Source organism: Mus caroli, unplaced genomic scaffold, assembly GCF_978045245.1.
Source record: "Mus caroli unplaced genomic scaffold, Mus_caroli_1 scaffold_3, whole genome shotgun sequence".
NCBI classification, from domain to species: domain Eukaryota; kingdom Metazoa; phylum Chordata; class Mammalia; order Rodentia; family Muridae; genus Mus; species Mus caroli.
This window is the reverse complement of record NW_028227258.1, coordinates 41,407,443-41,435,340: the sequence shown is the minus strand read 5'-3', so window position 1 is coordinate 41,435,340 and position 27,898 is coordinate 41,407,443. Positions and strand designations below refer to the sequence as shown.

Here is a 27,898-nt window from a genome sequence, read left to right as displayed (position 1 = left end):
ATTAACTATAACAAATTTCCTGATAGTACATTCATTTCCAGAATAGTCAATATTTTCTTTACATAGACAATTGCTCTTGTAAATCCAAAATGAATTTTCCAAAAGAGTCATATTCACATTATAATAAAATACTGATTTAAAATTATTAATAAAATGTATTCACACCTTGGTTCCATATAATAGTAACAACAGCACTAGTAAAGCTGCTAACAAAATATCTCATGATTAATTAATTTAATGTATAAATTCCACACACTGAATCTGATATTTTGCAGATTATTCATCATATTATGTTGTGTTCAATGGACCATTGCCTATTGATGCATTGGTGCTTACCTAATCTTCCCATTTTGTTTTGTGACTTATAGTTTTGAGATTGTCAATGATAACATTTTCCTTCTGATCAGAGTTAGTATAATTTATGCTTTTCTCCAGAATTTGTCCATTAGGTGAGTGTTTAAGTTTCAGATACTCTGTTAATTAAGGGAAGCGTTGGTCAAATATAAGTAACAAGCTACAGCCCATATGGCATCTTCAAATAAGTCAGCCTAACAATAATTTTCATTGTATAGCTTAAGCTTATTTGTTAATAACATTTTAAAATTATGTTCATATGTGTATAACTTTGTGTGGCTATATGGATGTAAGTGCAGTAGCCACTGAAATCAGAAGAGAGCATTGCATTTTTCTGAAGGCAGCTATGAACTTACCAGTGTGGGTACTTGGAACTAAACTTAAGTCTTCTACAAGAGCAGTGTCTGTTGTAGCCCTTGAGTCCTTTCTCCAGCTCCTTAACCCAGTTCTGCCTGAAAACAAAACAAAGCAAAACAACAACAAAAAAACCCAACATGATGACATTACTTGTATGATGGCACACAAAGGTAAAAACAGTCTTTACAAATGTGTTTTAATTATTTTCAAAACTGAGTAATAATAAGAATATGCCAGTATAAATTAAGGTAGTGGTCACATTTTATCCTTTAGAAGTCCCTACACAAAGGGAATCCAATATTAAGGAACACATAGCAGGTGACTTAAAATTTTTAATATTAAAATGTTAAAAAGAATAACTATAAGCTAGGCCAAAAGGAAATTGCATTTAACTGACATAACTAATCATTATATATACATATATTTTAAAGTTTATTTGGACTCATGCAAGGGTAAGTGATTCTTTACTTATTGCATATCTGTTTGATAGTGTAAATAACTTTACAGAATCCATGTGCAGTGTGCTTCCATCTGATATGTACTACATAATCTTCAGAAATAACATAGTCTTTGTAATTTAGCCTTAAAAATAAAGGGCTAAACAAAGAACAAATCTGCTTTCACAACAAAATTGCATAAGTACTGTTAACATCTTAAGTGTTGGGTAAATCCATTATACAGTGAACTTCATGTTAAGTTTATTTGTGGTTGGTTCTATGAAAACTATTTTGATAAATTGAAGAAATTAAAATAAATTATTACAATCAATACTAATTATATTTTTGAAAGCAGTGGTAGGCTTAAATTAGCATGCTTGGGATGGAGAACATTTTTGAGAAATCTCTTTGTACCCACTGTATAATAACACACTGTCTTACATATCACAGCATACTGTCACTTAAGAAATATCTCATGTTCTTGGCAATAAAGAGCCAACCCTCAAAAATAGTCTGACATTTTTTAAACATGGAAGAAAATAGTGGTGTGAAATTACAGTCTAGTTATAATTCCTTAAATAATCAGGTATGTGTTATATGTGGTGATTAAAAAATCACATATAGTAGTTAGAAGACTTACTAGCTCATGGCACCCACTGAATACATGAACACATCTGCATGCATGATGCATATACATGCATACAGTGCACACTATGCACATGAGTAGGCACAAGTCTTGCTATTCTAAATACTGTCTCAGATTAGATTACTCGAAATGCGGTTAGTTGATCTTTTTTTAACATTTGAAAGATAATTTTGCCATTAACATTTGTTATTGGGAAATAGATAAAATCATTTGTCTCGTTTTCATTTAAAAAATTAAGCAAAACGCAAACAACTGTGACAACAAAATTCTGGTATTTTTCCCCCTTTTTTCACTTTTCTTTGCTAAGCTTTGTTGTTCAGTGTGTTTTGAATTAACTGTGAAATAGGCTATCCAGTCTCACAGATGAGGCAGCATTAGGGTTTGGGATGACGTTCTTCAGATTGTGGGACAATTTGTAGTGTTATATCCAGAGCTTATACTTAAAAATACTAGAAAACTAATCTAATCTTATGTGTGTGTGTGTTTGCATGTACTATTAACATCAATATAGATTCATTAAGGGTATAATTCTCTTTTCAGTTTAACATAGTGTGTGCTTTAATTCATTAACCTGAAAAATAATTTAGTAAGAATTTAGGCAGCATGGTAACTCATGCCTCAAATCTAACACTACAGAGGCTGAGACAAATGGGTCTTAGTCATTTCAAAGCCAGGATGGGCTACAGATGCTGTCTTAAAAAAGAGAAAGTACTACCTCTTTGTATGATAGTACCTGTTGCTTTTGTATTAGACTTTGTTAGATAACCTGTAACTCCAGTTCCCTGAACATCCAATGCCCTCTTATGCCTCTGATGCATTTTGATCATCACAGTGAACATGCATACATGACGGCTTTCTTAGGTTTACTATTGCTGTTAGGAATTACCATGACTGAAAGCAACAGAGGGAGGAAAGGAGTTTATTTGGCTTATGTTTCAACATCACTACTCATCATGGAAGGACCTCAGGACACTAATTCAAGTCATGCTGGAACCTGAAACCAGGAGCTAAAGTAGAGGTCATAGAAGAGTGCTGCTTACTGGCTTGCTCATCATGGCTTGCTTTTCCTGCTTTCTGATCACACTTATAATAACCTCCATCCCAGCAGTGGCACACTCAGACAATGAGCTGGACCCTTCCCCATCAATCATTTAAAAATATACCCTATAGTTTGGCTTACAGCTCAATCTTATCAAGGCATTTTCTCTATTGAGTTGTCCTCCTCTTACATAACTAGGTATTACCAAGTTGACATAAAATTAGCAAGCATGCAGGCATTCATACAAACATATATAATAAAATACATCTTGAAAGGATAACCAAGAAAGAGAATTTAAATTGTAGTGTAATTATCAATAGAAATTCACTTTTAAATGTAAAGTGTGAAAGGAAGATGTTAATCTTTACATTAAACTAGTTTCTCTGATGAGAGCATTCTTATTCACTAGTAGGTTATACAATATTTGTCAGTGATACTTTTAGAATTCTTACTAATTGTAAAATATTTGTAAGTTGCACTTGGAGTATTGTACCTTTTTTTTTAAACTGTAATGATCATTAATTCTTATATCTTCATTATATGTTTACCTCAGTTCTGGTATGTTGATATAAAAATTGACCCTATGCCTTTGAAGAAATTTAAAAAAAGAATTATGGTAAATTGTTTTATAAAAAATCGATAGTGTATGTGAAATAAATCATTCATGCATCCCATTTGCCTTTTCATGGTTTTAACCAGAAAGAATATGAAATTGTATCTTTCTACATGTGTTATAAAATGTACTTTTATTCTTTTTCTGTATAATGTAACTTTTCATTCTTACCACACACATTTAGTTCATCATTAAAAATTCTGGAGGTCTTTATTATTCTTTGTACTTTTTATTTATTTATTTATTTTATTTATTTATATTTCAAAGGCTGTCCCCTTCCATGTTTCCCTCCACAAACCCCATACTATCCTCCCCTTTGCCTCTATGGGGGTGCTCCTCCATCTATCCACCCACTCCTGCCTCATCATTCTACCATCCTGCTTTGCTGGGGCATCAAACCTCCACAGGACCAAAGGCCTCCCCTTCCACTGATGCTAAATAAGTCAGTCCTCTGCCTCATATGTAGCTGGAGACATGGATCCCTCCATGTATGTATGTTCTTTGGTTGGTGGTTTAGTCCCTGGGAGATCTGAGTGATCCACTTGATACTGTTGTTCTTTCTATGGGGTTGCAAACCCCTTCTGCTCCTTCAGTCTTTCCCCTAACTCTCCCATTGCGGTCCACGGGCTCAGTCCAATGGTTGGCGGTGAGGATCACCATCTGTATTAGTAAGGTGCTGGCAGAGTATCTCAGGGGACAGCTATACCAAGATTCTGTCAGGAAGCACTTCTTGATATCAGCAATAGTGTCAGTGTTTGGTGTTACTGCATGGGGTGGATATCTAGGTGGGGCAGTCTCTGCATGGCCTTCCCTTCAGTCTCAGCTCTATTATGTTTGTCCCTGAATTTCCTTTAGACAAGAACAATTTGGGATTAAAATTTCTGAGATGGGTGGGTGAACCCATATCACAAATTGGGGCCATGCCTATCATCTGAAGGTGGTCTCTGTAAGTTCTATCTCTTCTTTTTTTCAAGCCCTAAAATGAGGATTATATTTTAGTATATATTTCCACAATTAAAGGGATTTTCTGTGATAGAACTCAAACCCAAGAATGTCTATCTCTGTGTATGTAATTATGTGTTTGAATATGTGCATTTGTAACTGTGTTTGCATGCATTTATGTATAATTGTACATATGTGTAGCTGTGTATATATGTGCCCATGTGTATGTGTGTTTGTGTTTGTGCATGAATAACTGCATGTTTTTATAAGCGTGTGTGTGTGTTTCAAGTTTAGCAACTCATAAATTCCACAAGAATGACATGTTAATTTCTTTACACTTTAAGTTTAACTGAGAAGAGTTGACTAAATTTGTAGTCCTAAAATATGTAATTATGTTGTATAAAATTTACCAAAACTTATCATATGCATGAGGATAGGACTGTCCTATCCTATCCCCCCCTTTACCTTATAAGAACATATTATGTGGTTAAAGGTTTTATTGATTTATTTATTTTTAACAAGATTTCACTAGTCTTGCTTTCCACTCAAAATTCTCTTGCCCCAGCCCCAGGCACTGAGATTGCAGCCATATACCACAACACCAGGCTCTAGGGTTTCTAGGTGCCCTGATAATACTCACCCAGGAACAAGGGCTTTTTGTGTGATCTGAGCATGATATATGTCTTTGCCAAATGATTGGAACTCAATATTGATGGATAATGACAGCTTTATACAAAGTAACCCTGGTGGTTCTGTCCCTAGCATGTGCTATTAAAGCCATTTCTTAACAAATTAATGTACAGCCATGTACTCATTCTTAGATAGCTTAAGCCACGAATATGAGTTGTGTTAATTCACTCTTCTCACACATGCAAACTTTCTGAGCTTTAGCATGAGTATTTTTTAAATGCAACAGATTGGAGAGTATCTTGGAAGGGTGCTTCCATCTGTGAAAACTGTCATTGGGAAAAGGAAGAACACTTTAAAATAAATCAACCAGCTGTATTGATAATCTTGTAGTGATATGAAGGCCTGAAGATGGTAGGACTATTTGTTAAATTAGTTATACCGCATGACAGAGGAGCAGGCTTGAAGAGCTTTTCAGTTCCCAATAATGACATCAAAAATCATTAAATTGTAGAGAAATCACACTAATGTAATTTCAAACTATAATTTAAAAATAAACACCAAAGTATTAATTAAAGTAGAAATTACCTTAAAATTAACTAAATGTCACATGGTGGGCTGAAGAATGTGCCATTAAAGCAGACAGGTACAAACTGATAATTTACACCTGAAAAAAATATAGAAACAGTAAACTTTTGATGGCTAAACTTTTGTGTTGATTTGCAAATAACCACTGTTTTAAACATAATTTTCCTCTCAGAGTTTTGGCCAGAGATATCAATCAACCATCCTGAGCTCTACAGAGATACTCAATTAAAAAAAACAACAACAATGACAAACAAACAAAAAATGAAAATAGTATCAACAACAATTAAGTCCCATGATGTATACCAAAGGGGGGGGGGAGGGAGAGGGAGAGGGAGAGGGAGAGGGAGAGGGAGAGGGAGAGGGAGAGGGAGAGGGAGAGGGAGAGGGAGAGGGAGAGGGAGAGGGAGAGGGAGAGGGAGAGGGAGAGGGAGAGGGAGAGGGAGAAGAGGAAGAGGGAGAGGAAGAGAGTTCACCTGAAGGGATATTTTTCTCCATCTCTCCTAAATTTGCCCTCTACATTTTCTCTACACGATGAAACAAACACTAAAATGTTTTGATTGGTAGAATACCAAGAAGAAAGGGTTGTTGACAGGGCCTTAATATTATATATATATATATATATATATATATATATATATATATATATTACTTTTTTATTAGATATTTTCTTCATTTAAATTTCAAATGCTATCTCCAAAGCCCCCTATAACCTCCCCCCACCCTGCTCCCTAACACACCCACTCCTGTTTCCTGGCCCTGGCATTCCCCTGTACTTGGGCATATGATCTTCACAATACCAAGGGCCTCTCCTCCCATTGATGCCCTACGAGGCCATCCTCTGCTACATATGCAACTAGAGACACAGCTCTGGGGAGTACTGGTTAGTTCATATCGTTGTTTCTTCTATAGGGTTGCAGACCCCTTTAGCTCCTTGGTCACTTTCTCTAGCTCGTTCATTAGGGGCCTTTTGTTCCATCCAATAGATGACTGTGACCATCCACTTCTGTATTTGACAAGCATTGACTTAGACTCACAAGAGAGAGCTATGCCAGGGTCCTGTCAGCAAAATCTTTCTGGCATATGCAATAGTGTCTGCATTTGCTGGTTGTATATGGAATAGATCCCTGGGTGGGGCAGTCTAGGTCTTAATCTTCTAATTGGAATCAAACTAGCTGTCTACTAAGTACCTTCTCTATTTAAATTTTCTAGCCTTTACTATTAAAAGACTTAAGAGCTAAATACCTTAAGACTCATCTCACTTGCTTGAAGGGCAGAATTGATATTGATCCTGTGGCTTCCAGGGAAGGTTTAAGAATATGTCCCCTTCTTGACAGGATTCTGAGTGGTTCAACTGTGAGTACTCACATCTCCAAACACTGGCCTGATCTGGGCATATTGAAGGTGGGTTGCAAGATGACTTCATCATGGTTAGGTGTTTGCACTACCCATTTTCAAGACCATCTTTGTGGTTCTCTGATACCTGCTCACCCACTGATGCTTTCTTTCTCTAGTCTGGTTCCTGATTCTCCCTGACACATCCTCTTCTCCAATTTCCTTTCAGAGAATTTTCATATGATCTCTTTAGTAATTTTTATTTAATCTCTCTTTTTTATTGGTTATTTTATTTATTTGCATTTCAACCTTTGTCTCCCTTTCTGTTCTTGTCTCTGCGACCCCCCCATCCCACCCTCCCTCCCATTTGTCTCTAAGCAGGTGCTCCCCCACCCACTCACCCACTCCCACCTCACTACTGTATCATCTCCCTCTGCTGGGGCATCAAGCCTCCACAGGGCGAAGGGCCTCCCCTCCCACTGATGCCATATAAGGCCATCCTCTCTGACATATGCAGCTGGAGTCATGTGGACTCTTTAGTTATTAGTTTAGTCCCTGAGAGCTGTGGACGGTCCAGCTAGTTGATATTTTTCCTTCTGTGGTGTTGCAATCCCCTGCAGCTTCTTAAATCCTTCCACTAGCTCTTGCATTGGGGTCTCCTGGCTCAGTCTGAAGGTGAGTCATGAGTGTGTGCATCTGTAGAACCTCTCAAGAACAGTCATACCAGGCTCCTGTCAGCAAGCGCTTCTTGCTTGACATCAGCAATAATGTTGGGTTTAGTGTCTGCAGATGAGATGGATACCTAGGTGGGACAGTCTCTGGATAGCCTTTCCTTCAGTATCTGCTCCATTTTATTTTATTTTTATTTTTTTTTTTGATCCCGTGTTTTCTTTGGACAGGAACAATTCTGGGTTAAAAGTTTTGAGATAGATGGGTAGCCCATTCTCAACTAGGGGACAAGCCTATCTACTGTAGGTACCTGAATCCTTCCACTAAAAAGTTTCAATTATGCTGGGTATCGTGGCACATATCTTTTTTCTGTTTTTGTTTTTTTTCACTTAACATCCTGATCACTGCTAGCTCCCTCCTTTCTTCCCAGTCCCTTACACATCCCTCCCCACCATGCCCTCTTCCGTCTCCTTAGAGAAGGGGACTCCTCATAGGTATGACATCACCCTGGGGCATCTAGTTCCAGCAGGACTAGGCACATCCTCTCCCACCAAGGCCCAATCAAGCAGTCCACATAGGGTAAAGAGGATACAATGGCGGGAAACAGAGACTGAGGCAGCCCCCTTTCCAATTGTTGGGTGACTCACATGAAGACCAAGCTGGACATTTGTTACAAATGTGTAGGGTGTCTAGATCCAGGTCCTGCATGCTCCCTGGTTGATGGCCCAGGCTCTGTGAGAACCCATGATCCAGGTTTGTTGACTCTGTGAGTCTTCTTATGGAGTTCTTGATCTCTCCTTCTTGCTCACTTCTATCCCACACACTTCCACAAGACTCTCTGGTTCTGCATGATGTTTGGCTCTGGGTCTGTGCATCTGCCTCCATCCACTGTTAGGTGTCTCTCAGGAGGCAGTTATGCTAAGTTCCTGTCTGTAAGATTATATATATCATTAATAGTGTCAGGGTTGGCTCTCTCACCTAGGATGGGTCTCAAATTGGGGCAGTTGTTGGTTGGCTGTTCCTTCAGTCTCTGCTCCATCTTTATCCTTTCCATCTTGTAGGCCAGACAAATGCTTTTGGGCTGAAAAAAATCATTATTCTACATACAGACATCCAGGTAGACCAGTACCATTTGTTAAAAATGGTTTATTTTATCCATTGTATGGTTTTGGTTGTTTTGTCAAAAATCAACTGTCTTTAGGTATATGGGTTTATTTCAGGGTCTTTGATTCTATTCCATTGATTGACCTGATATGCCATGCAATTTCTATTACTATTGCTCAGGGATTATTACTAGAGATCAGGCATGGTGATACCACCATAAATTCTTTTATTGTTCAAGACTGTTTTAACTATCCTGGGTCTTTTATTTCTTTCCATATGAAGTTGAGAGTTGCTCTTTTAAGGTATTTAAATAATTGTGTTGGAATTTTGATGGAAATTGCATTGAATGTGTATATTACTTTTGGTGAAATGTTCATTTTTACTATGTTACTACTTCTAAAGCTGATAAACACCTTCAGTAAAGTGGCTGAATCAAAATTAAATTAAAAAAAAATCTATTGCCCTCCTTTATATGAACAATAAGCAGGCTGAAAAAGAAGTCAGTGAAATCACATCTTTTACAACAGCCACAAATAATATACTATATCTTGGTGTAACTCTAGTCAAGCAAGTGAAAGAACTGTATGACAAAAACTTCCAGTTACTAAAGAAAGAAATTGGGGGAGATATCAGAAGATATCTTTGATCTCAGCACTCCAAAGACAGAAGAATATAGATCTTTGTAAGTTCAAAACCAGAGTAGTCTACATATGAAGTTCCTGGACAAGTAGGACTATCTAGAGAAGTCCAATCTCAAAAGCCAAACCAAACCAAACCAAATCAAAATATAACAAAGAAAATAAAACAAATTTAATTAAATGAATCAACTAAAATTCGAATTGTTTCGGTTGGCAATCAGGGATCTCTATAATCTGGAGGAAGCACAAATTTCATGTGTCTCTTCTAGACATGTTTTTCTACATCAAAAACTCTAGCCAAATTAATCACTCATCAATACAATGCCTACTGTGAAGTTTATTGAATATTTACCTTTAGCAAGTTTAAAGATTTGGTTGTAATTTTTCCCACCATTGAACTACCATGCTACCTATGCTCTAGATTCAAATATCTTACATTGGTTTTCAAACATTTTATATCTTTTTTACTTTCTTGGTGTGCCATTTGAAGCACAAAGTTGTTTTGCAAAAAGAAATTCTATTTATTTCTCTTTTCCTTTTGGTACTCAGCTTCAACTGTCACAACAGCTGAGAAAGCATTGCCTATTCCAATTTAATGATACTTCCTGATGAAGAAACTAAAAATGAAAAACTATACAGCATATGCAGCAAGTAGAACTCAAACACAGTCAAATCACAGTCTATGTTCTGTATATTTTATAAAGAAAAGTATGTGTGTATATAAGTATCTGTTAATAAAAATACGTGTTCTACCTAAATGATATGACATTTTGTAATGCAATGGACAGGAGAGTAGTACACTTTAGAATGAACTTTGCCATAATGGCTCATCTGATGTTTGATATTCATCAACCAATTATTTGATTTTTATTGCTTGTGTTTCTTAGTTATGATTTGAGTTTAGTATATATTCTTATTATATGTCTAGAAAATATATACTTATTAACACTTTATATGTGTTAGACAATGTTTGTTCTGAGGAGTCCTACCATCACAAATACTGTTAAAATCATAGATTTTTTTCCTTTTCTTACATTTGTTCTAAAATGATACATTTTTAACAATAAAGGGATCTATATACTGTGGTGATGATTTTGCTTATTTTATCCTCTCTTTTATTGAAATGCTGTCAACATTACTTTAGTCATTTTGTTCTCTTTAACTTGTCAGTAACTCGTTTCTTTAAATTAACATTTTTGAAAATTTTTATTCTTTAATCTTTTTTTTTTACAGTCCAGACCTTATCCTCCTCCTGGTCCACCTTCGACTGTTCCATGTCCCACACCTCCACCCGCCATGTCTCCAAGAGGATGTTCCCATCCCACCCCACCCTACCAGACCTCCCCACTCCCTGGGGCCTCAAGTCTCTAAAGGATTAGGTGCATCTTTTCTGACTGAGTCCTGGCCCAGCAGTTCTCTGCTGTATATGTCTTGCGGGCCTCATATCAGCTGGTGTATGCTGTCTGGTTAGTGGCTCAGTGTTTGAGAGACCCCAAGAGTCTAGGGTAGTTGAGACTACTGGTCTTCTTATGGGGTCGCCCTCCTCCTCAGCTTCTTTCAGCTTTTCCCTAATTCAACCACAGGGGTCAGCAGCTTTTGTCCATTGGTTAGGTGAAAATATCTGCATCTGACTCTTTCAGCTGTTTGTTGGGCTTTTCATAGGGCAGTTATGATAGGGTCCTGTTTGTATGCACACCACTTACCATTTTATCATAACTGCCAGGTGTTTATATTTTTGTCTGCTAATAGTTTAGAATGTTTTTTATTAGTCCACTTTCCACAGTGAGGTGTTAGAGATGATCAGAAGGAATCAAGAATTATCAAAGGACTGCGGAAATATGGAAGAACCACTAAACAAAATGAAAGGGGATAATATTTGAAATGTAAATAGAGAAAATATCTAATTAAAAATTTTCAGAAACACAAGCCATGACACTGCCTCCGTGAACAACAAACTCTATCTGCACATAACTCTCCACTTCACTTTTTGTGCAAGCAAGGCACACTTATGATAACCCCATAAACCCAACAGAGATTTCATTCTAATGAAAACATCTAAAGTTTATTTGAATAAGACTCACTTTGAGACACCATTTTATGTTTATGTGTTATGTCTCCTTAGTCTCTTCCTGATTGTCCTGGTTTACAAGCCATTCAATTATTTAATTGTTTTTAAATTTTAGTTGATGATTTGGATTATCTTGCTTATTAATGAATTAGGCTACCAAATTATTGTCAATACAAATATCATAAGCTATTTTGTAGACATCCATTATTTTGGAATGGGCAAGATAATGAGCTGTTTCCGGTCTCATCTAGGAGTCCATGGCATAACTGCCTATCCGCATCGTTGGATAGAGGATGAAGTTGAGAGACACTGATCAACTGAGTGTCTTGAAATATACCAGATGGGACAAGGAGTAGAGCACCTAACTGTTTTAAATTTAGCCATATGGAAGCTTATCAAATATAATTTTTCTCATTGCTATTGTCTTAAAAGCTGTTATTTCTTTATAAAGCTCATTTAACATGTTCCTAACTCAGTTTGGGGAAAAAAAACTATAAAGAAGAATTTAGGGAAAAGCTATGCTATCATGCGTTGTGAATGATACTCTTTTAAATGTTAACTTTCTGAAACATAACAACTATTTTATTAATACATTTGTATAAGATCTTCTTTCTGTGTGATATTCTTGTTTGTGATTTTCCAGATGCTGATTGGTGAACACCACTGCAGCATGCACATCTCATTTGCATCTCAGCATCTTAAGTTTTAATGCAGTTGCAGCCCCAAAGAAATAATATACCATAATTGGGCATTTAAGGTACACTATGCCATGATACAAATTTTCTTTTTTCTCTGTAGAACTACTATGGTGCAGCTAAGCTGATTTTTTCTGATAACCCTCTTGGTCTTACTTGTGGAATGGTTTGTCCAACATCTGACCTCTGTGTTGGAGGATGCAACTTACATGCTTCTGAAGAGGGACCAATTAATATTGGTGGGCTGCAGCAGTTTGCTACTGAGGTATGTAACAGATACAGTTGCATTTTTTCCTCCTACTAGAAAGCCAGAAGCTCATATAATAATCAAAGTCCTTGGTTTTCTTTTTGTTGATACCCAACATTTGTATGTGTTTCTGTGTGTTGATACAAATGTGTTGTTTGAAATCAGTATCATTATACAAAACTTGGCTACAAAAATGAAAGTTTATAAAACCATATATCAAATTAGTTGTAACCCCAGCAGGTTATTAAAATAACTCAGAATGAAAATATCTAAATTGGATGATCTAGAAATAGAATTTGTTCATTAACTTTACATTGAAGTGTAGCATGGAGACCCTATTAGGAAAAAAGGCTATATTCTTTAACTGATAATTTCCCCTGGAACTCGCTTTGATCTTTATGCTTAGAAATATATTTCAGCAGCACTTCCTACTATTCTTTGAGTGATAGAGGTTGGGGAATTTTCAAAAAACCTTGAAATGGGATAATATTCTCTAACAACATTAAGAAGATAATTAGATTATGTGAGCTTATAGATTGAAAGCTACTCTGTTATTTGCTCGAAAAATGTTTAACGAAATGAAAGGTGGTTTTTTGTCACTTGTCACATAAACTTTGGTACTGGCATTCTCTTTTATAAATCCTTTGTAAATGACGGATTCTCTGGGACATCTTTATGCTCTCTGGGGTCTCCTGTTTGAAGTGAACTAGCAAGTCAATTCTCATGTATCATTTAAATGATCAGCTTATTGGGATGTAACAGTAAGATTTTTATAATCTTGAGGGACTAGTTGGCTAGAAGACTAAATTAAATGCCTGTCTATGCTGGACTTTTAGTTAATGACTTACCTTTCTGGTTGTGTCAACTTAAACACAATGTACTCTTTCCCTTTAGAGCCTTTCCCATAATATCCCTCAAGCTTAAGTCACTCTTTGCCTTTAGTAATAAATCAGTGTTATTCCCTTCCTGCTTTCTGACAGGTTAATTCTGTGGAAAGACCCCTGGGAATAAGAAAATGGAAACAATTTGAGGTTGTGAGTTGGTGCAATAAATTCTTGGATTTAATTTCTTTTCTTATCAAATTAAAAACTGCATTAGGCTTACCTGGCCAGTGCAAGGTATAATCTCTACAATGTGTAAAAATCCTTAGTTGATGACAAAGATTCACTCGGATCTCTCTCCATATTTCTTTAGGAAGCCCTTTCCGTTTGTCATTAAACCAGTGTAAGCTTACACAAACTGCATCACAGCAAATGAAGAGGCATGCAGAAAGTGCATGAGCTGAACCTCCATTTGCCCCAAAAATATTTGATAGCAGCAATGTGTCAGGGATCTGGACAGCAATGAGGCAATGAAAGATGTACAGAAAAAAACGGGGAAGAAATGAGAGATAGAAATAAAAAGGAGAGGAAGGAAGGAGAAAGGTGGAAAGAGGGAGCAAGAGAGAAAGGGAGGGATGGAGAGACAAAGAAGGAGACGGCCATATACACACAGAAAGAGAGAATATATATATATATATATATATATATATATATATATATGAATCTCTACTCTTACTTGACTTTAATAAGCTCCTAATTCATAGAGTATTTATTTGTAAGAATTTCCATATTGTTCTCCTTGTTATACAAAAGTCATCAGAAACTCAGTAAAAATCAAGTGTACATACATGCTGGATCTCTGTGAGCGCTACCTAATAAAGAATTGAGCTTGAGCAAGGCATGCCTATAAATTCATCTCAACTGAAGGAATAGAATTTTAAAAGGCAGTGTCTTTGAATTTTATTTCATTCCATTTTTATAACTGTGTTTTATAATGAAATAATAAATTGAAAACCTGGGATGAGAACTAAATATAAGATGTTCCCATTTATGGTTTCAACATTGACTGGTTTTATAAAGTATTGTATTACTTACGTCAAAGTGGGGTTTACTTAAATACCCCCACCTTTTGAGTTCTTGTGAAATTACCAAAGCATGAGTTCTGTGAATACTAGTAAAATACTTTTGAAGGGCAAACTATTCTTCCTTTTTCCAATGACTAAACTATCGACATGGAATTTAAACGAAATGGAACATGATGCAAATGATTTTATGTTTTGATTGATAAACAATGATTGATTTTGACCTTTTAAAAAATACAAATCAATATCTCTCTACCAAATTAAGCAAAGGTTAGGAAAGCAAACTAAATAGGAAAAAAGGGACTTTTTCCAGAATTGTTTTTCCTATAATTGATAAATGATTTAAAAAATATCAACTCTCTAGTCTGCTATTATTGACTGTGTCTGTATGTTCTGCTTCTTAATTTGCACACAGGTGTGTGATTTGGAAAAAGAATAAATAACACCTATCTAAGACTGCAGGAGGAGCAGAAAGGTGGATTCTCTTGTGGGCTCTGTGTTTTCATTTCTCTTCAACTTTCTGCTGTTGTTTCATCTGCATTGTGATGACTTGACCTCACTCCAGATACCTCTGGGTGTTGTTGTGATGAGAAAGCTAGAGAAGGGGTTCTTATTTTGTAGAAACTAGATGACCTCATAATAATCCCAGAATCCTTTAACAATATAGGTGCAATAAATACCTTGGGAATCATGATTTAATGCAGGTGTTATCAATTTCAGGGCCATTTACAAATTCCTGTGCATAAAGAATGTTTAAGAACAAGTTCAATACACTATGTGTTAATAAAACAGCAACCAAAAACTGGGCAACCTCTAGGTGTATAGAAACACGATTGCATTTCAGGAAGCAATGGCTACAAATAATTGCTATTTCATGCTGAACTGATTGAAGGCTATACATTCCACTAGCATTCTGAGTGTGATGATTTAACGTTGGAAGATTTGCTTTACTTGTTTGGAAGGTAATTATTCCCCATTAGGAGAAAGTGAAGATGGGGGAAAGTCCAGACTTAGTGTCCCCTATGACAATACATTTGTTTTTGTTGTATCTATTTTTAAAATGTTGGTAACTAGCAAGATGTGCCATCTAGATATTTTGGTTTCTTGTACACGAGACAATTACATATCAGTAATAGTCAATATTAAAGAAATTCTCTAATTCAGTGTTGGATACGAATGAATAAGGCCTGAAATCACTCAGTGTTCATATTATCTCCCTCTTGTACACAATACCTAGTAGAAGACTCCTTGAAGATAACTAATTTCTACAACTGTAAACCTATCAAGGCCAGTCAGTGCTTTGTATTCTTTCAAGAGTTTGCAATCTCTCATTTACCTTAGATAACATTGCTAGATGATGACCACAGGCTTTATAGCAATGCAGGTTTTGTGGTTCTAGGGTCAGATAGCACCTACAGAGCCTCATGGCTCAGTATCTAGTCTCACCTGTAAAGTCATCACACCTCAAAGCTCCCTCATCTTCTGCGAGAGAGGTAGCAATTGCATTAAAATTAAAATAGGCTCTGTAAGACCAACACATATGTTCAAGTCTTTTTCTTTTCAGATGTATGTTATTTAAAAGCTTTCCTATAAAGCATAAAAGAATCATTCCCCAATCAGGGAGAATCTAGCCTTTGTGGAGCTGAGGAAAATAAAATTTTGGCTTGCATAGCTTAAAAATTACATAAAAACTTCTTACACAATTTAGTATAGAAACTTAAGGATGGAGAGATGACTCAGATGTGCCTTATGCACTACAGGATGACAAATTTCTGGGTTTTCAATAGTTTTATTTTCACATTAAAGCCTGAGGTGTGACTTTGTGGTAGTTGAGTAAATTTGTGTGAAACTTCAGTACACTGATGTAGTTTGGCAAACTAATTAATAATACACACAAGTTTATGGATTTAAAACTAACTTGGTTCTAGGGCTTTTGGGTGTGTGGTTTTTAGTGTAGGATCTATCCAGTTCCCTTACAAGGGCACTTAGTGCTGTATTCATTGCGTCCTATAAGTTTGGATATGTAGTGCCTTTATTTTCATTGAATTCTAAAAAGTCTTTAATTTCTTTCTTTATTTCTTTGTAACCAAGTTATTATTCAGTAGAGAGTTGTTCAGTTTCCATGGATATGTGGTTTTTCTGTTGTTTTTGTTGTTATTGAAATCTAGCCTTAGTCTGTGTGGATCCAAAAGGATGCAGGGGATTACTTCAATCTTTGTGTATCTGTTGAGGCTTGCTAGGTGACTGATTATATGGTCAATTTTGAATAAGGTAGGAAATAGTCAAACTCAGGGCTGAAGTCAACCAAAGTGAAACAAATATAGGGATACAAAGAATCAAGAAAACCAAAAGCTGATTCTTTGAGAAAATCATCAAGATAGATAAGCCCTTAGCCAAACTAACGAAAGGGCCCAGAGGCAATATCCAAATTAACAAAATCAGAAATAAAAGGGAGACATAACAAAAGAAACTGAGAAAATTAAAAAACAATCATCAAATCCTACTACAAAAGCATATACTCCACAAAACTAAAACATCTAGATGAAATCGATAATTATCTAGAGAGATACCATGTACCAAATTTACACCAAGAGCAGGTATACTATCTAAACAGTCCCATATCACCTAAGAAAATAGAAAAATCATTAAAAACCTCCTAACCACAAAAAGCTTAGGACCAGGTGGCAGAATTCTAACAGTCCTTAAAAGAAGAGCTAATACCAACACTCCCCAAACTATTCCATAAAAAAGGAACAGAAGATACACAACCTAATTCATTTGATGAAGCCACAATTATTTACTTACACAAATACCTTAACCATCCAAAGACACAACAAATAAGAACTTCAGAACGATTTTGCTTATGAATATCTATGTAAAACTATACAATAAAATTCTAGCAAAGCTAATCCAAGAACACTTCAAAATGATCATTCACCATTACCAAGTATGCTTCATTCTAGGGATGCAAGGTTGGTAAAATGTATGAAAATTCATTAACATTCTCCACTATATAAACAAAGAAAAATCATATGATCATCTCATTAGATGCTGAAAAAGCATTTGAAAAAATACAACACCCCTTCATGTTAAAAGTCTTGTAAAGATCAGGAATTCAAGGCCCATACTTAATATAATAAAAGCAATATACAGCAAAGTGCCAGCCAATATCAAATTAAATGGATAGATACTTTAACAGTCTCATTAAAATCAAGGACAAGACAAGGATACCCACTCTCCCCATATCTATTCAATATAGTACTCAAAGTTCTACCCAGAGCAATAAGACAACAAAAGGAAATCAAAGGGATACAAATTGGCAAAGAAGTCAAGCTATCACTACTTGCAGATGATATGATAGTATACATAAGCAACACCACATTCTACCAGAGAACTTCTACAGCTGATAAACAACTTCTGCTAAGTAGGCAGATATAAAATTAATTTAAACAAATTAGTAGCCTTCCTTCATACAAAATGATAAACGTGCTGCAAAAGAAAATAGGGAAACAATACCTTTCACAATCCTCACAAATAATATAAAATATCTTGGGGTTAACTGTAACCAAACAATGAAAGGTTTATATGACAAGAACTTCATTTCTCTCAAGAAATAAATTGAAGCATAACTCAGAAAATGGAGAGATCTTCCATGCTCTTGAATTGGAAGGATTGACAGTAGTAATTGCATCCTACCAAAAGCCATCTATAGATTCAATGCAATCCCTATCAAAATTCCAACCAAATTCTTCAAAGACATGAGAAAATTAGTAATTCTCAGTTTTATATGGAAAAACACCAGGAACAACACAAAAAAATCACAGAATAGTGAAAACAATTCTTAACAATGAAAGAACTTCTAGGAGAATCACCATCACTTACCTCAAGCTATACTACAGAGCACTAGTGATAAAACTGCATGGTATCGGTACAGAGACAGACAGGTAGATCAATGGAATAGGATTGAAGACCTAGAAATAAAACCACACACTTATGGACATTGATCTTTGACAAAGCAGCCAAAAAATACAATTGAAAAAAGAAAGCAGCTTCAACAAATGGTAGTGGTCTAACTGGTAGTCTGTATGCAATAGAAATGCATTAAATGAAAATGAAAATAGATTCATATTTGTTACCTTGCACAAAGCTCAAGTCCAAGTGAATCAATGACCTCAACATAAAACCAAGGTACACTGCATCTAGTAGAAAAGAATGTGGGAAAGAGCTTCAAACTGATTGGCATGGGGGAGAATTTCCTAAACAGAACTTTAGTCAATAGGACCAATTTCATCTTTCTTATTCAAAAGTAAAGCTGTAACCACACTGCCATCCTACTAACTAAAATACAGCAAAAGAAACAATCACATGCTATTTTTATTATTATTTAATACAAGCACTGATTGAAACACTACTTCTTCAAGAATTCCCAGAATTATTTTTATTCTGTGGTGTCATGGAATTAAATATTTGCTAAACATAAAGCCTTCTGGGGGATTTGTGGAATGCAAATCACATTTATAGTTCATCTTTCAAATGTTCTAAATTTCTAAGACTATTTCATTATTGGAATGTCCCTGTGGTCTACTTCTGCTACTGTTTTGTTAATAAGAACAAATTAAATAGTTGAGGAACAATTAACATCTATTGAACATTCATGTGTATTTTCATTATGTACTATTATAGAATGAACAGACCAAAGTGACTTACCTCAAATTAGAATTAATAAATATTTTTTATTGGTGATTTTACTTATTTACATTTCAAATGTTATCCCCCTTTTCAGTTTTTACTCTGCAACCCCCCTATCCTCTCCCTTCCCCTGGCTTCTATGAGGGTGCTCCCCACACCCCTGACTCCTTTCTCATCACCCTACCATTTCCCTATGCTGGGTCATTGAGCCTTCACAGGACCAAGGACCTCCCCTCCCTTTGGCAGATAAGGCCATCCTCTGCTACATATGCAGGTGGAGCCATGGGTCCCTCCATGTGTAATCTTTGGTTGGTAGTTTAGTCCCTGGGATCTCTGGGGTCTGGATGGTTGATATTGTTGGAAATCAGTCTGGTGGTTCCTCAGAAAATTGGAAATAGTTTCCCCTGAGGACCCAGCTATACCACTCCTGGGCAGATACCCAGAAGATGCTCTAAAATATAACCAGGACACATGCTCCATTATGTTCATAGCAGTCTTATTCATAATAGCCAGAAGCTGGAAACAGCCCAGATGACCCTCAACAGAGGAATGGATACAGAAAATGTGGTACATTTATACAATGGAGTACTACTCAGCTATTAAAAACAATGACTTTATGAGATTCACAGGCAAATGGATGGAACTAGGCAATATCCTGAGTGAGATAACCTAGTGACAAAAGAACAGACATAGTATGCACTCACTGATACGTGGATATTAGGAACAAAGCTCGGAATAACCACGATACAACTCACAAATCATGTGAAGATCAGAAGAAGTAAGACCCAATTGTGGATGTTTCTGTCCTACTTAGAAGAAGGAACAAAATAAACCTGACCAATACAAATGCAGATGCTTGCAGCCAATCACTGGACTAAGCACAGGGACTCTAATGGAGGAGTTAAGGGAAGAGCAGAAGGAGCTGAAGGGGTTTGAAACCCCGCAGGAAGAACAAAAATATCAACCAACCAGACCCCCCAGAGCTCCCAGGGACTTGTAAATATTTTTCATTTAAGGTCATCTTCCTTTTTCATTTACAGAGAGGTATATAATGAGTCAAATTAAAATTTCTGTCCCAAATATAACCCCTAACTAGGCTGTTTTGTCTGTCCTCAATGGGAAATTATGTTCTAGCCCAGCAGGGACTTGATGTGCCAGGGTTCAGGGATATCTCAGAGTGGCCCCACCCTCTCAGAGGAAAAGGGGAGGCAAGATAGGGAGAGGTACTGTGTGTGTGGGGGAGGAAGTAGGATCACGATATAAAGTGAATAAATCAATTAATGGGGAAAACTTTAATTGGCAATTTTAAAGAAATAAGTTAAGAAAAACGTCTTGGATTTAATAAATGATTACAGTATAGCTGGACCTATGTAACCTTTCATAAGTAAGGTTCACATATGAAAGTCAACCTTATATGCCAGTGTAAAATAGTACAGACAGAAATGTAAGATATAACATCATTTATATTAACATATATAGGTTTAAATCTGACTTTAATAATAAAATATCTATATGAGGAAAACTAAAATTTGGTGCCATAAATAAGGAAGTAAATGAATGCTGACATACTCCCTTCTTATGCTCAGAGGATGGACTGTTATACACAGTCTGGGTCTTCTCAGTTTGAGCCATAGGTTCAGTGTAATCCCAGTTATCATATCATTTTGTTGATAAGAAAAAAAATAATTCTAGAGTTTAGCACAAAATGGGAAAGATCCATGTTAGCTGACCCAAAATTGAGGAGCAAATTCTGATCCATCTACTAATCTGATCTGTCTCTATATCTCCAATAATGGAAGAGTATATTATTGAAAAAAGAGACAACCAGACATTTGGAACAGAATAAAAAGATTAGACATCAACTCACATGAATATATTCATATCATCTTTGAGTAAATTTCTAAAGTAATGTAATGAAATGGGTCCTCCAATTCCAGCATGTGCAGGGTCAAACCAAGCAAAGCTATCTTGACATAGGCATTCTCTTCACAATCCTCAATTTCACATGTGTTTGGGGATGACATGTGCAGTAGGAAACTCATAATTTTGGACTGCCACAAGGTAGAAAGTTCAGATGACCTTGCTGTTGTCAATGACTTGGTACACCATCAAAGATAGAATCTAAGAAAGAAATGTTTGAGAATTTGAAATTTGTCAGCATCAAAAATATGTGCTTGCCAAGAACATGAATCTGTAAAGGCAGACTACCATACAGTGGACCTGTAATAGGGAGCTGTTAAGATGCAGTGTGATTCCTTAATACTCACAATACAAATGTAAGTTCACCCAAAGTCCTTGCCACAGTTGTGTGACACTGCAGGGAAAGTGAGAGGAGAAAGGATACTTCTCATTAAATATCATCAGGGATGTGAAGAAGAGTAACCCAATGCCAGCACATTCACTGATCTGGTCTATTCAGTACGTTCAACTAGGTAGGTTGCAAACAACATATTTTCCAGTGTTAGATCCTGGAAAATCCTAGATCGAGGCACTCATTTGATTTCTGATGAGAGCCTGTTTTTCTGATTCTTTTTTGTTGTTGTTTATTTGTTTGTTTTTTTGTTTGTTTGTTTTTTAAAATATTTTTATTACATATTTTCCTCAATTACATTTCCAATGCTATCCCAAAAGTCCCCCATACCCTCCCCCCCACTTCCCTACCCACCCATTCCAAGTTTTTTGGCCCTGGCATTTCCCTGTACTAGGGTATATAAAGTTTGCATGTCCAATGGGCCTCTCTTTCCAGTGATGGCCGACTAGGCCATTTTTGATACATATGCAGCTAGAGTCAAGAGCTCCGGGGTACTGGTTAGTTCATAATGTTGTTCCACCCATAAGGTTGCGGATCCCTTCAGCTCCTTGGGTACTTTCTCTAGCTCCTCCATTGGGGGCCCTGTGATCCATCCACTAGCTGACTGTGAGCATCCACTTCTGTGTTTGCCAGGCCCCGGCATAGTCTCACAAGAGACAGCTATATCTGGGTCCTTTCAGCAAAATCTTGCTAGTGTATGCAATGGTGTCAGCGTTTGGAAGCTGATTATGGGGTGGATCCCTGGATACGGAAGTCTCTAGATGGTCCATCCTTTCTTCACAGCTCCAAACTTTGTCTCTGTAACTCCTTCCATGGGTGTTCTGTTCCCAATTCTAAGGAGGGGCATAGTGTCCACACTTCAGTCTTCATTCTTCTTGAGTTTCATGTGTTTAGCAAACTGTATCTTATATCTTGGGTATCCTAAGTTTTGGGCTAATATCCACTTATCAGTGAGTACATATTTATGAGTGAGTTCCTGTTTATCTGATTCTTAAATGATACTTTTCCTCTGTGTCTTCCCATGTGGAAGGTGCTATTTGAATGTTTGCTTATTTATTTATTTAAATGATGGCTTGTCCAGTTCATCAAAGTACCAATAACCTTCTCTTTCTATTCTTATTACCTAACCACATCCCCCAATCTCTACTTTCTGACATTGTAAATTAGATTCCAAAATTTTATTTTTAAGGTACATTATATAATACAAAAAGACAGAATACTAATACCACCAAATGCTTAGTGGACACCCCTCCATTCCTGAGATAAGGGAACTTGGCAGTTTCTTTTAGGCTTATGCAAAACCTATTGTTTCAGTGTACTCTATCTCAGAATGTGACCATTATTTGTTGTGTGTCAACTTTCCTTTTGAGACTGTTATGTGCACTAGACTAATTCATTTAATACAGTAATTTATTCCTAGTACTTTCATACACGGTAACTTAATTCATTCGTAGTACTTGTATGTGATTTTATTATCCCCATTTCAAGTTAAATAGACAGAGAATGAAATATGTTAAAGAATTTCTTCAATACCATGCACCATAAGAATGCTACAAGGAGGTTTGAACCAAGCAGTCTTATAGTACCACGATACCACTGTATCCGAAGGGTGAAAAGCTACTGTAACGTAATGTTACAAAGAATAAAAAGAAAAAGCAGAACAAAGCAGACAAGGGTGTTATTCGAAAATTAATATACTGAGCAGGGTTGGGTATTGAGTGTCAAATGAATACTGTATTGCCAGGTTTTTGTTGCACAAATCAGCGACTAACCATTTACATTTTGGTACATATGTTCTTGCTTTCCTTCTGACCTGCTGAAGCCTCCAGCCCTGTGATCAGTTCTAACAGGGATCCCCAAAACATACTTTGATTCAATATTTATACTCCAGAGATTTTAAAGGAATATTCAAAACTCCATTCCTAAATATTAAAATATCCTTGGGCTAAGATTTATACACATTAAATACTATTAAGTAACTGCTGCTTATGACACCCGCCACAGGATCTTGAGACTTCTGGTGAATGGAACACAGCTTCTGCTCCAGTCCAATCTCGGGGGAACTGAGACTGCTTTGGTTGGGGAGGCAGAAATCCGGCCTGAGTAGGGCCACAAGCCTCATCCGGTCTGACCAGTACCGGGGTAGCTAGAGCGCAGGGATGGCTGACACCTGCCAGCTACCCACAACACCCGCCACAGGATTTTGAGACTTCTGGTGAGTGGAACACAGAGTCTGCTCCAATCTTTAAACAGTGACAACGATAACAACTAACCCCAGAGATTACCAGATGGCGAAAGGTAAACATAATGATCTTATTAACAGAAACCAAGACCACTCACCATCATCAGAACCCAGCACTCCCACTTCGCCTAGTCCAGGGCACCCCAACACACCCGAAAATCTAAACACGGATCTAAAAGCATATCTCATGATGATGGTAGAGGACATCAAGAAGGACTTTAATAAATCACTTAAATAATTACAGGAGAACATGGCTAAAGAGTTACAAGTCCTTAAAGAAAAACAGGATAACACAATCAAACAGGTAGAAGTCCTTAAAGAAAAACAGGAAAACACATACAAACAGATGATGGAAATGAACAAAACCATACTAGACCTAAAAAGGGAAGTAGACACAATAAAGAAAACCCAAAATGAGGCAACACTGGAGATAGAAACCCTAGGAAAGAAACCTGGAACCATAGATACGAGCATCAGCAACAAAATACAAGAGATGGAAGAGAGAATCTCAGGTGCAGAAGATTCCATAGAGAACATTGGCACAACAATCAAGGAAAATGTAAAACGCAAAAAGATCCTAACTCAAAACATCCAAGAAATACGGGAAACAATGAGAAGACCAAACCTACGGATAATAGGAGTGGATGAGAATGAAGATTTTCAACTCAAAGGACCAGCAAACATCTTCAACAAAATTGTAGAAGAAAACTTCCCAACTCTAAAGAAAGAGATGCCCATGAACATACAAGAAGCCTACAGAACTCCAAATAGACTGGACCAGAAAAGAAATACCTCCCGACACATAATAATCAGAACAACAAATGCACTAAATAAAGATAGAATACTAAAAGCAGTAAGAGAAAAAGGCCAAGTAACATATAAAGGCAAGCCTATCAGAATTACACCAGATTTTTCACCAGAGACTATGAAAGCCAGAAGACCCTGGACAGATGTTATACAGACACTAAAAGAACACAAATTCCAGCCCAGGCTACTATACCCAGCCAAACTCTCAATTAACATAGATGGAGAAACCAAAGTATTCCACGACAAAACCAAATTCACACATTATCTCTTCACGAATCCAGCCCTTCAAAGGATAATAACAGAAAAGAACCAATACAAGGACGGGAACCAAGCCCTAGAAACAACAAGAAGGTAATCCCTCAACAAACCTAAAAGAAGACAGCCACAAGAACAGAATGCCAACTTTAACAACAAAAATAACAGGAAACAACAATTACTTCTCCTTAATATCTCTTAATATCAATGGACTCAACTCCCCGATAAAAAGACATAGACTAACAAACTGGCTACACAAACAAGACCCAACATTTTGCTGCTTACAGGAAACTCATCTCAGAGAAAAAGATAGACACTACCTCAGAATGAAAGGCTGGAAAACAATTTTCCAAGCAAATGGTATGAAGAAACAAGCTGGAGTAGACATTCTAATATCTGATAAGATTGACTTCCAACACAAAGTCATCAAAAAAGACTGGGAGGGGCACTTCATACTCATCAAAGGTAAAATCCTCCAAGAGGAACTATCAATCCTGAATATCTATGCTCCAAATACAAAGGCAGCCTCATTCATTAAAGAAACTTTAGTAAATCTCAAAGCACACATTGCACCTCATACAATAATAGTGGGAGACTTCAACACACCACTTTCACCAATGGACTGATCATGGAAACAGAAACTAAACAGGGACACAGTGAAACTAACAGAAGTTATGAATCAAATGGATCTGGCAGATATCTACAGAACATTCTATCCTAAAACAAAAGCATATACCTTCTTCTCAGCACCTCATGGTACCTTCTCCAAAATTGACCACATAATTTGTCACAAAACAGGCCTCAACAGATACAAAAATATTGAAATTGTCCCATGCATCCTATCAGATCACCATGGACTAAGGCTGATCTTCAATAACAAAATAAATAATAGAAAGCCAACATTCACGTGGAAACTGAACAACACTCTTCTCAATGATACCTTGGTCAAGGAAGGAATAAAGAAAGAAATTAAGGACTTTTTAGAGTTCAATGAAAATGAAGCCACAACATACCCAAGCTTATGGGACACAATGAAAGCATTTCTAAGAGGAAAACTCATAGCTCTGAGTGCCTCCAAAAAGAAACTAGAAAGAGCACACATTAGCAGCTTGACAACACACCTAAAAGCACTAGAACAAAAGGAAGCAAATTCACCCAAAAGGAGTAGATGGCAGGAAATAATCAAACTCAGGGGCGAAATCAATCAAGTGGAAACAAGAAGAACTATTCAAAGAATCAACCAATCAAGGAGCTGGTTCTTTGAGAAAATCAACAAGATAGATAAACCCTTAGCCAGACTCACTAGAGGGCACAGGGAAAGCATTCTAATTAACAAAATCAGAAATGAAAAAGGAGACATAACAACAGATCGTGAAGACATCCAAAACACCATCAGATCCTTCTACCAAAGGCTATACTCAACAAAACTGGAGAACCTGGATGAAATGGAGAAGCTCCTAGACAGGTACCAGGTACCAAAGTTGAACCAAGATCAGGTTAATGATCTAAACAGCCCTATATCCCCCAAAGAAATAGAAGCAGTCATTAATAGTCTCCCAACCAAAAAAAGCCTAGGACCAGATGGGTTTAGTGCAGAGTTCTATCAGACCTTCAAAGAAGATCTAATCCCAGTTCTTCACAAACTATTCCACAAAATAGAAACAGAAGGTACTCTACCCAACTCATTCTATGAAGCCACAATTACTCTGATACCTAAACCACAAAAAGACCCAACAAAGATAGAAAACTTCAGACCAATATCCCTTATGAATATCGATGCAAAAATCCTCAATAAAGTTCTTGCTAACCGAATCCAAGAACACATCAAAACAATCATCCATCCTGACCAAGTAGGTTTCATCCCAGGGATGCAGGGATGGTTCAATATACGGAAATCCATCAACGTAATCCAGTATATAAAAAAACTCAAAGCCAAAACCACATGGTCATCTCGTTAGATGAGGAAAAAGCATTTGACAAGATCCAACACCCATTCATGATAAAAGTCTTGGAAAGATCAGGAATTCAAGGCCCATACCTAAACATGATAAAAGCAATCTACAGCAAACCAGTAGCCAACATCAAAGAAAATGGTGAGAAGCTTAAAGCAATCCCTCTAAAATCAGGGACTAGTCAAGGCTGCCCAATTTCTCCATACCTTTTCAACATTGTACTTGAAGTCCTAGCCAGAGCAATTCGACAACAAAAGGAGATCAAAGGGATACAAATTGGAAAAGATGAAGTCAAAATATCACTTTTTGCAGATGATATGATAGTATATATAAGTGACCCTAAAAATTCCACCAGAGAACTCCTAAACCTGATAAATAGCTTCGGTGAAGTAGCTGGATATAAAATTAACTCAAACAAATCAATGGCCTTTCTCTACACAAAGAATAAACAGGCTGAGAAAGAAATTAGGGAAACAACACCCTTCTCAATAGTCACAAATAATATAAAATATCTTGGCGTGACTCTAACTAAGGAAGTGAAAGATCTGTATAATAAAAACTTCAAGTCTCTGAAGAAAGAAATTATAGAAGATCTCAGAAGATGGAAAGATCTCCCATGCTCATTGATCGGCAGGATCAACATTGTAAAAATGGCTATCTTGCCAAAAGCAATCTACAGATTCAATGCAATCCCCATCAAAATTCCAACTCAATTCTTCAACGAATTAGAAAGTGCAATCTGCAAATTCATCTGGAATAACAAAAAACCTAGGATAGCAAAAACTCTTCTCAAGGATAAAAGAACCTCTGGTGGAATCACCATGCAGGACCTAAAGCTCTACTACAGAGCAATTGTGATAAAAACTGCATGGTACTGGTATAGTGACAGACAAATAGACCAATGGAATAGAACTGAAGACCCAGATATGAACCCACACACCTACGGTCACTTGATCTTTAACAAGGGAGCTAAAAACATCCAGTGGAAGAAAGACAGCATTTTCAACAAATGGTGCTGGCACAACTGGTTGTTAACATGTAGAAGAATGCGAATTGATCCATTCCTATCTCCTTGTACTAAGGTCAAGTCTAAGTGGATCAAGGAACTTCACATAAAACCAGAGACACTGAAACTTATAGAGGAGAAAGTGGGGAAAAGCCTTGAAGATATGGGCACAGGGGAAAAATTCTTGAATAGAACAGCAATGGCTTGTGCTGTAAGATCGAGAATTGACAAGTGGGACCTCATGAAACTGCAAAGCTTCTGCAAGGCAAAAGACACCATCAATAAGACAAAAAAAACACCAACAGATTGGGAAAGGATCTTTACCTATCCTAAATCAGATAAGGGACTAATATCCAATATATATAAAGAATTCAAGA

The 27,898-nt window shown here is 36.7% G+C and overlaps 1 protein-coding gene across 2 annotated transcripts in view; it reads left to right on the top strand.

Annotated features, from left to right (window-relative positions):
• The window catches only part of Dpyd (dihydropyrimidine dehydrogenase), an 899,256-nt gene that overhangs the window by 205,433 nt on the left and 665,925 nt on the right, over nt 1-27,898 (top strand). For both annotated transcript variants that reach the window (XM_021158977.3, XM_085835556.1), the window contains exon 5: nt 12,213-12,374. In XM_021158977.3, the coding sequence (XP_021014636.1) occupies nt 12,213-12,374 (162 nt within the window). The remainder of the gene's footprint in view (nt 1-12,212; nt 12,375-27,898) is intronic.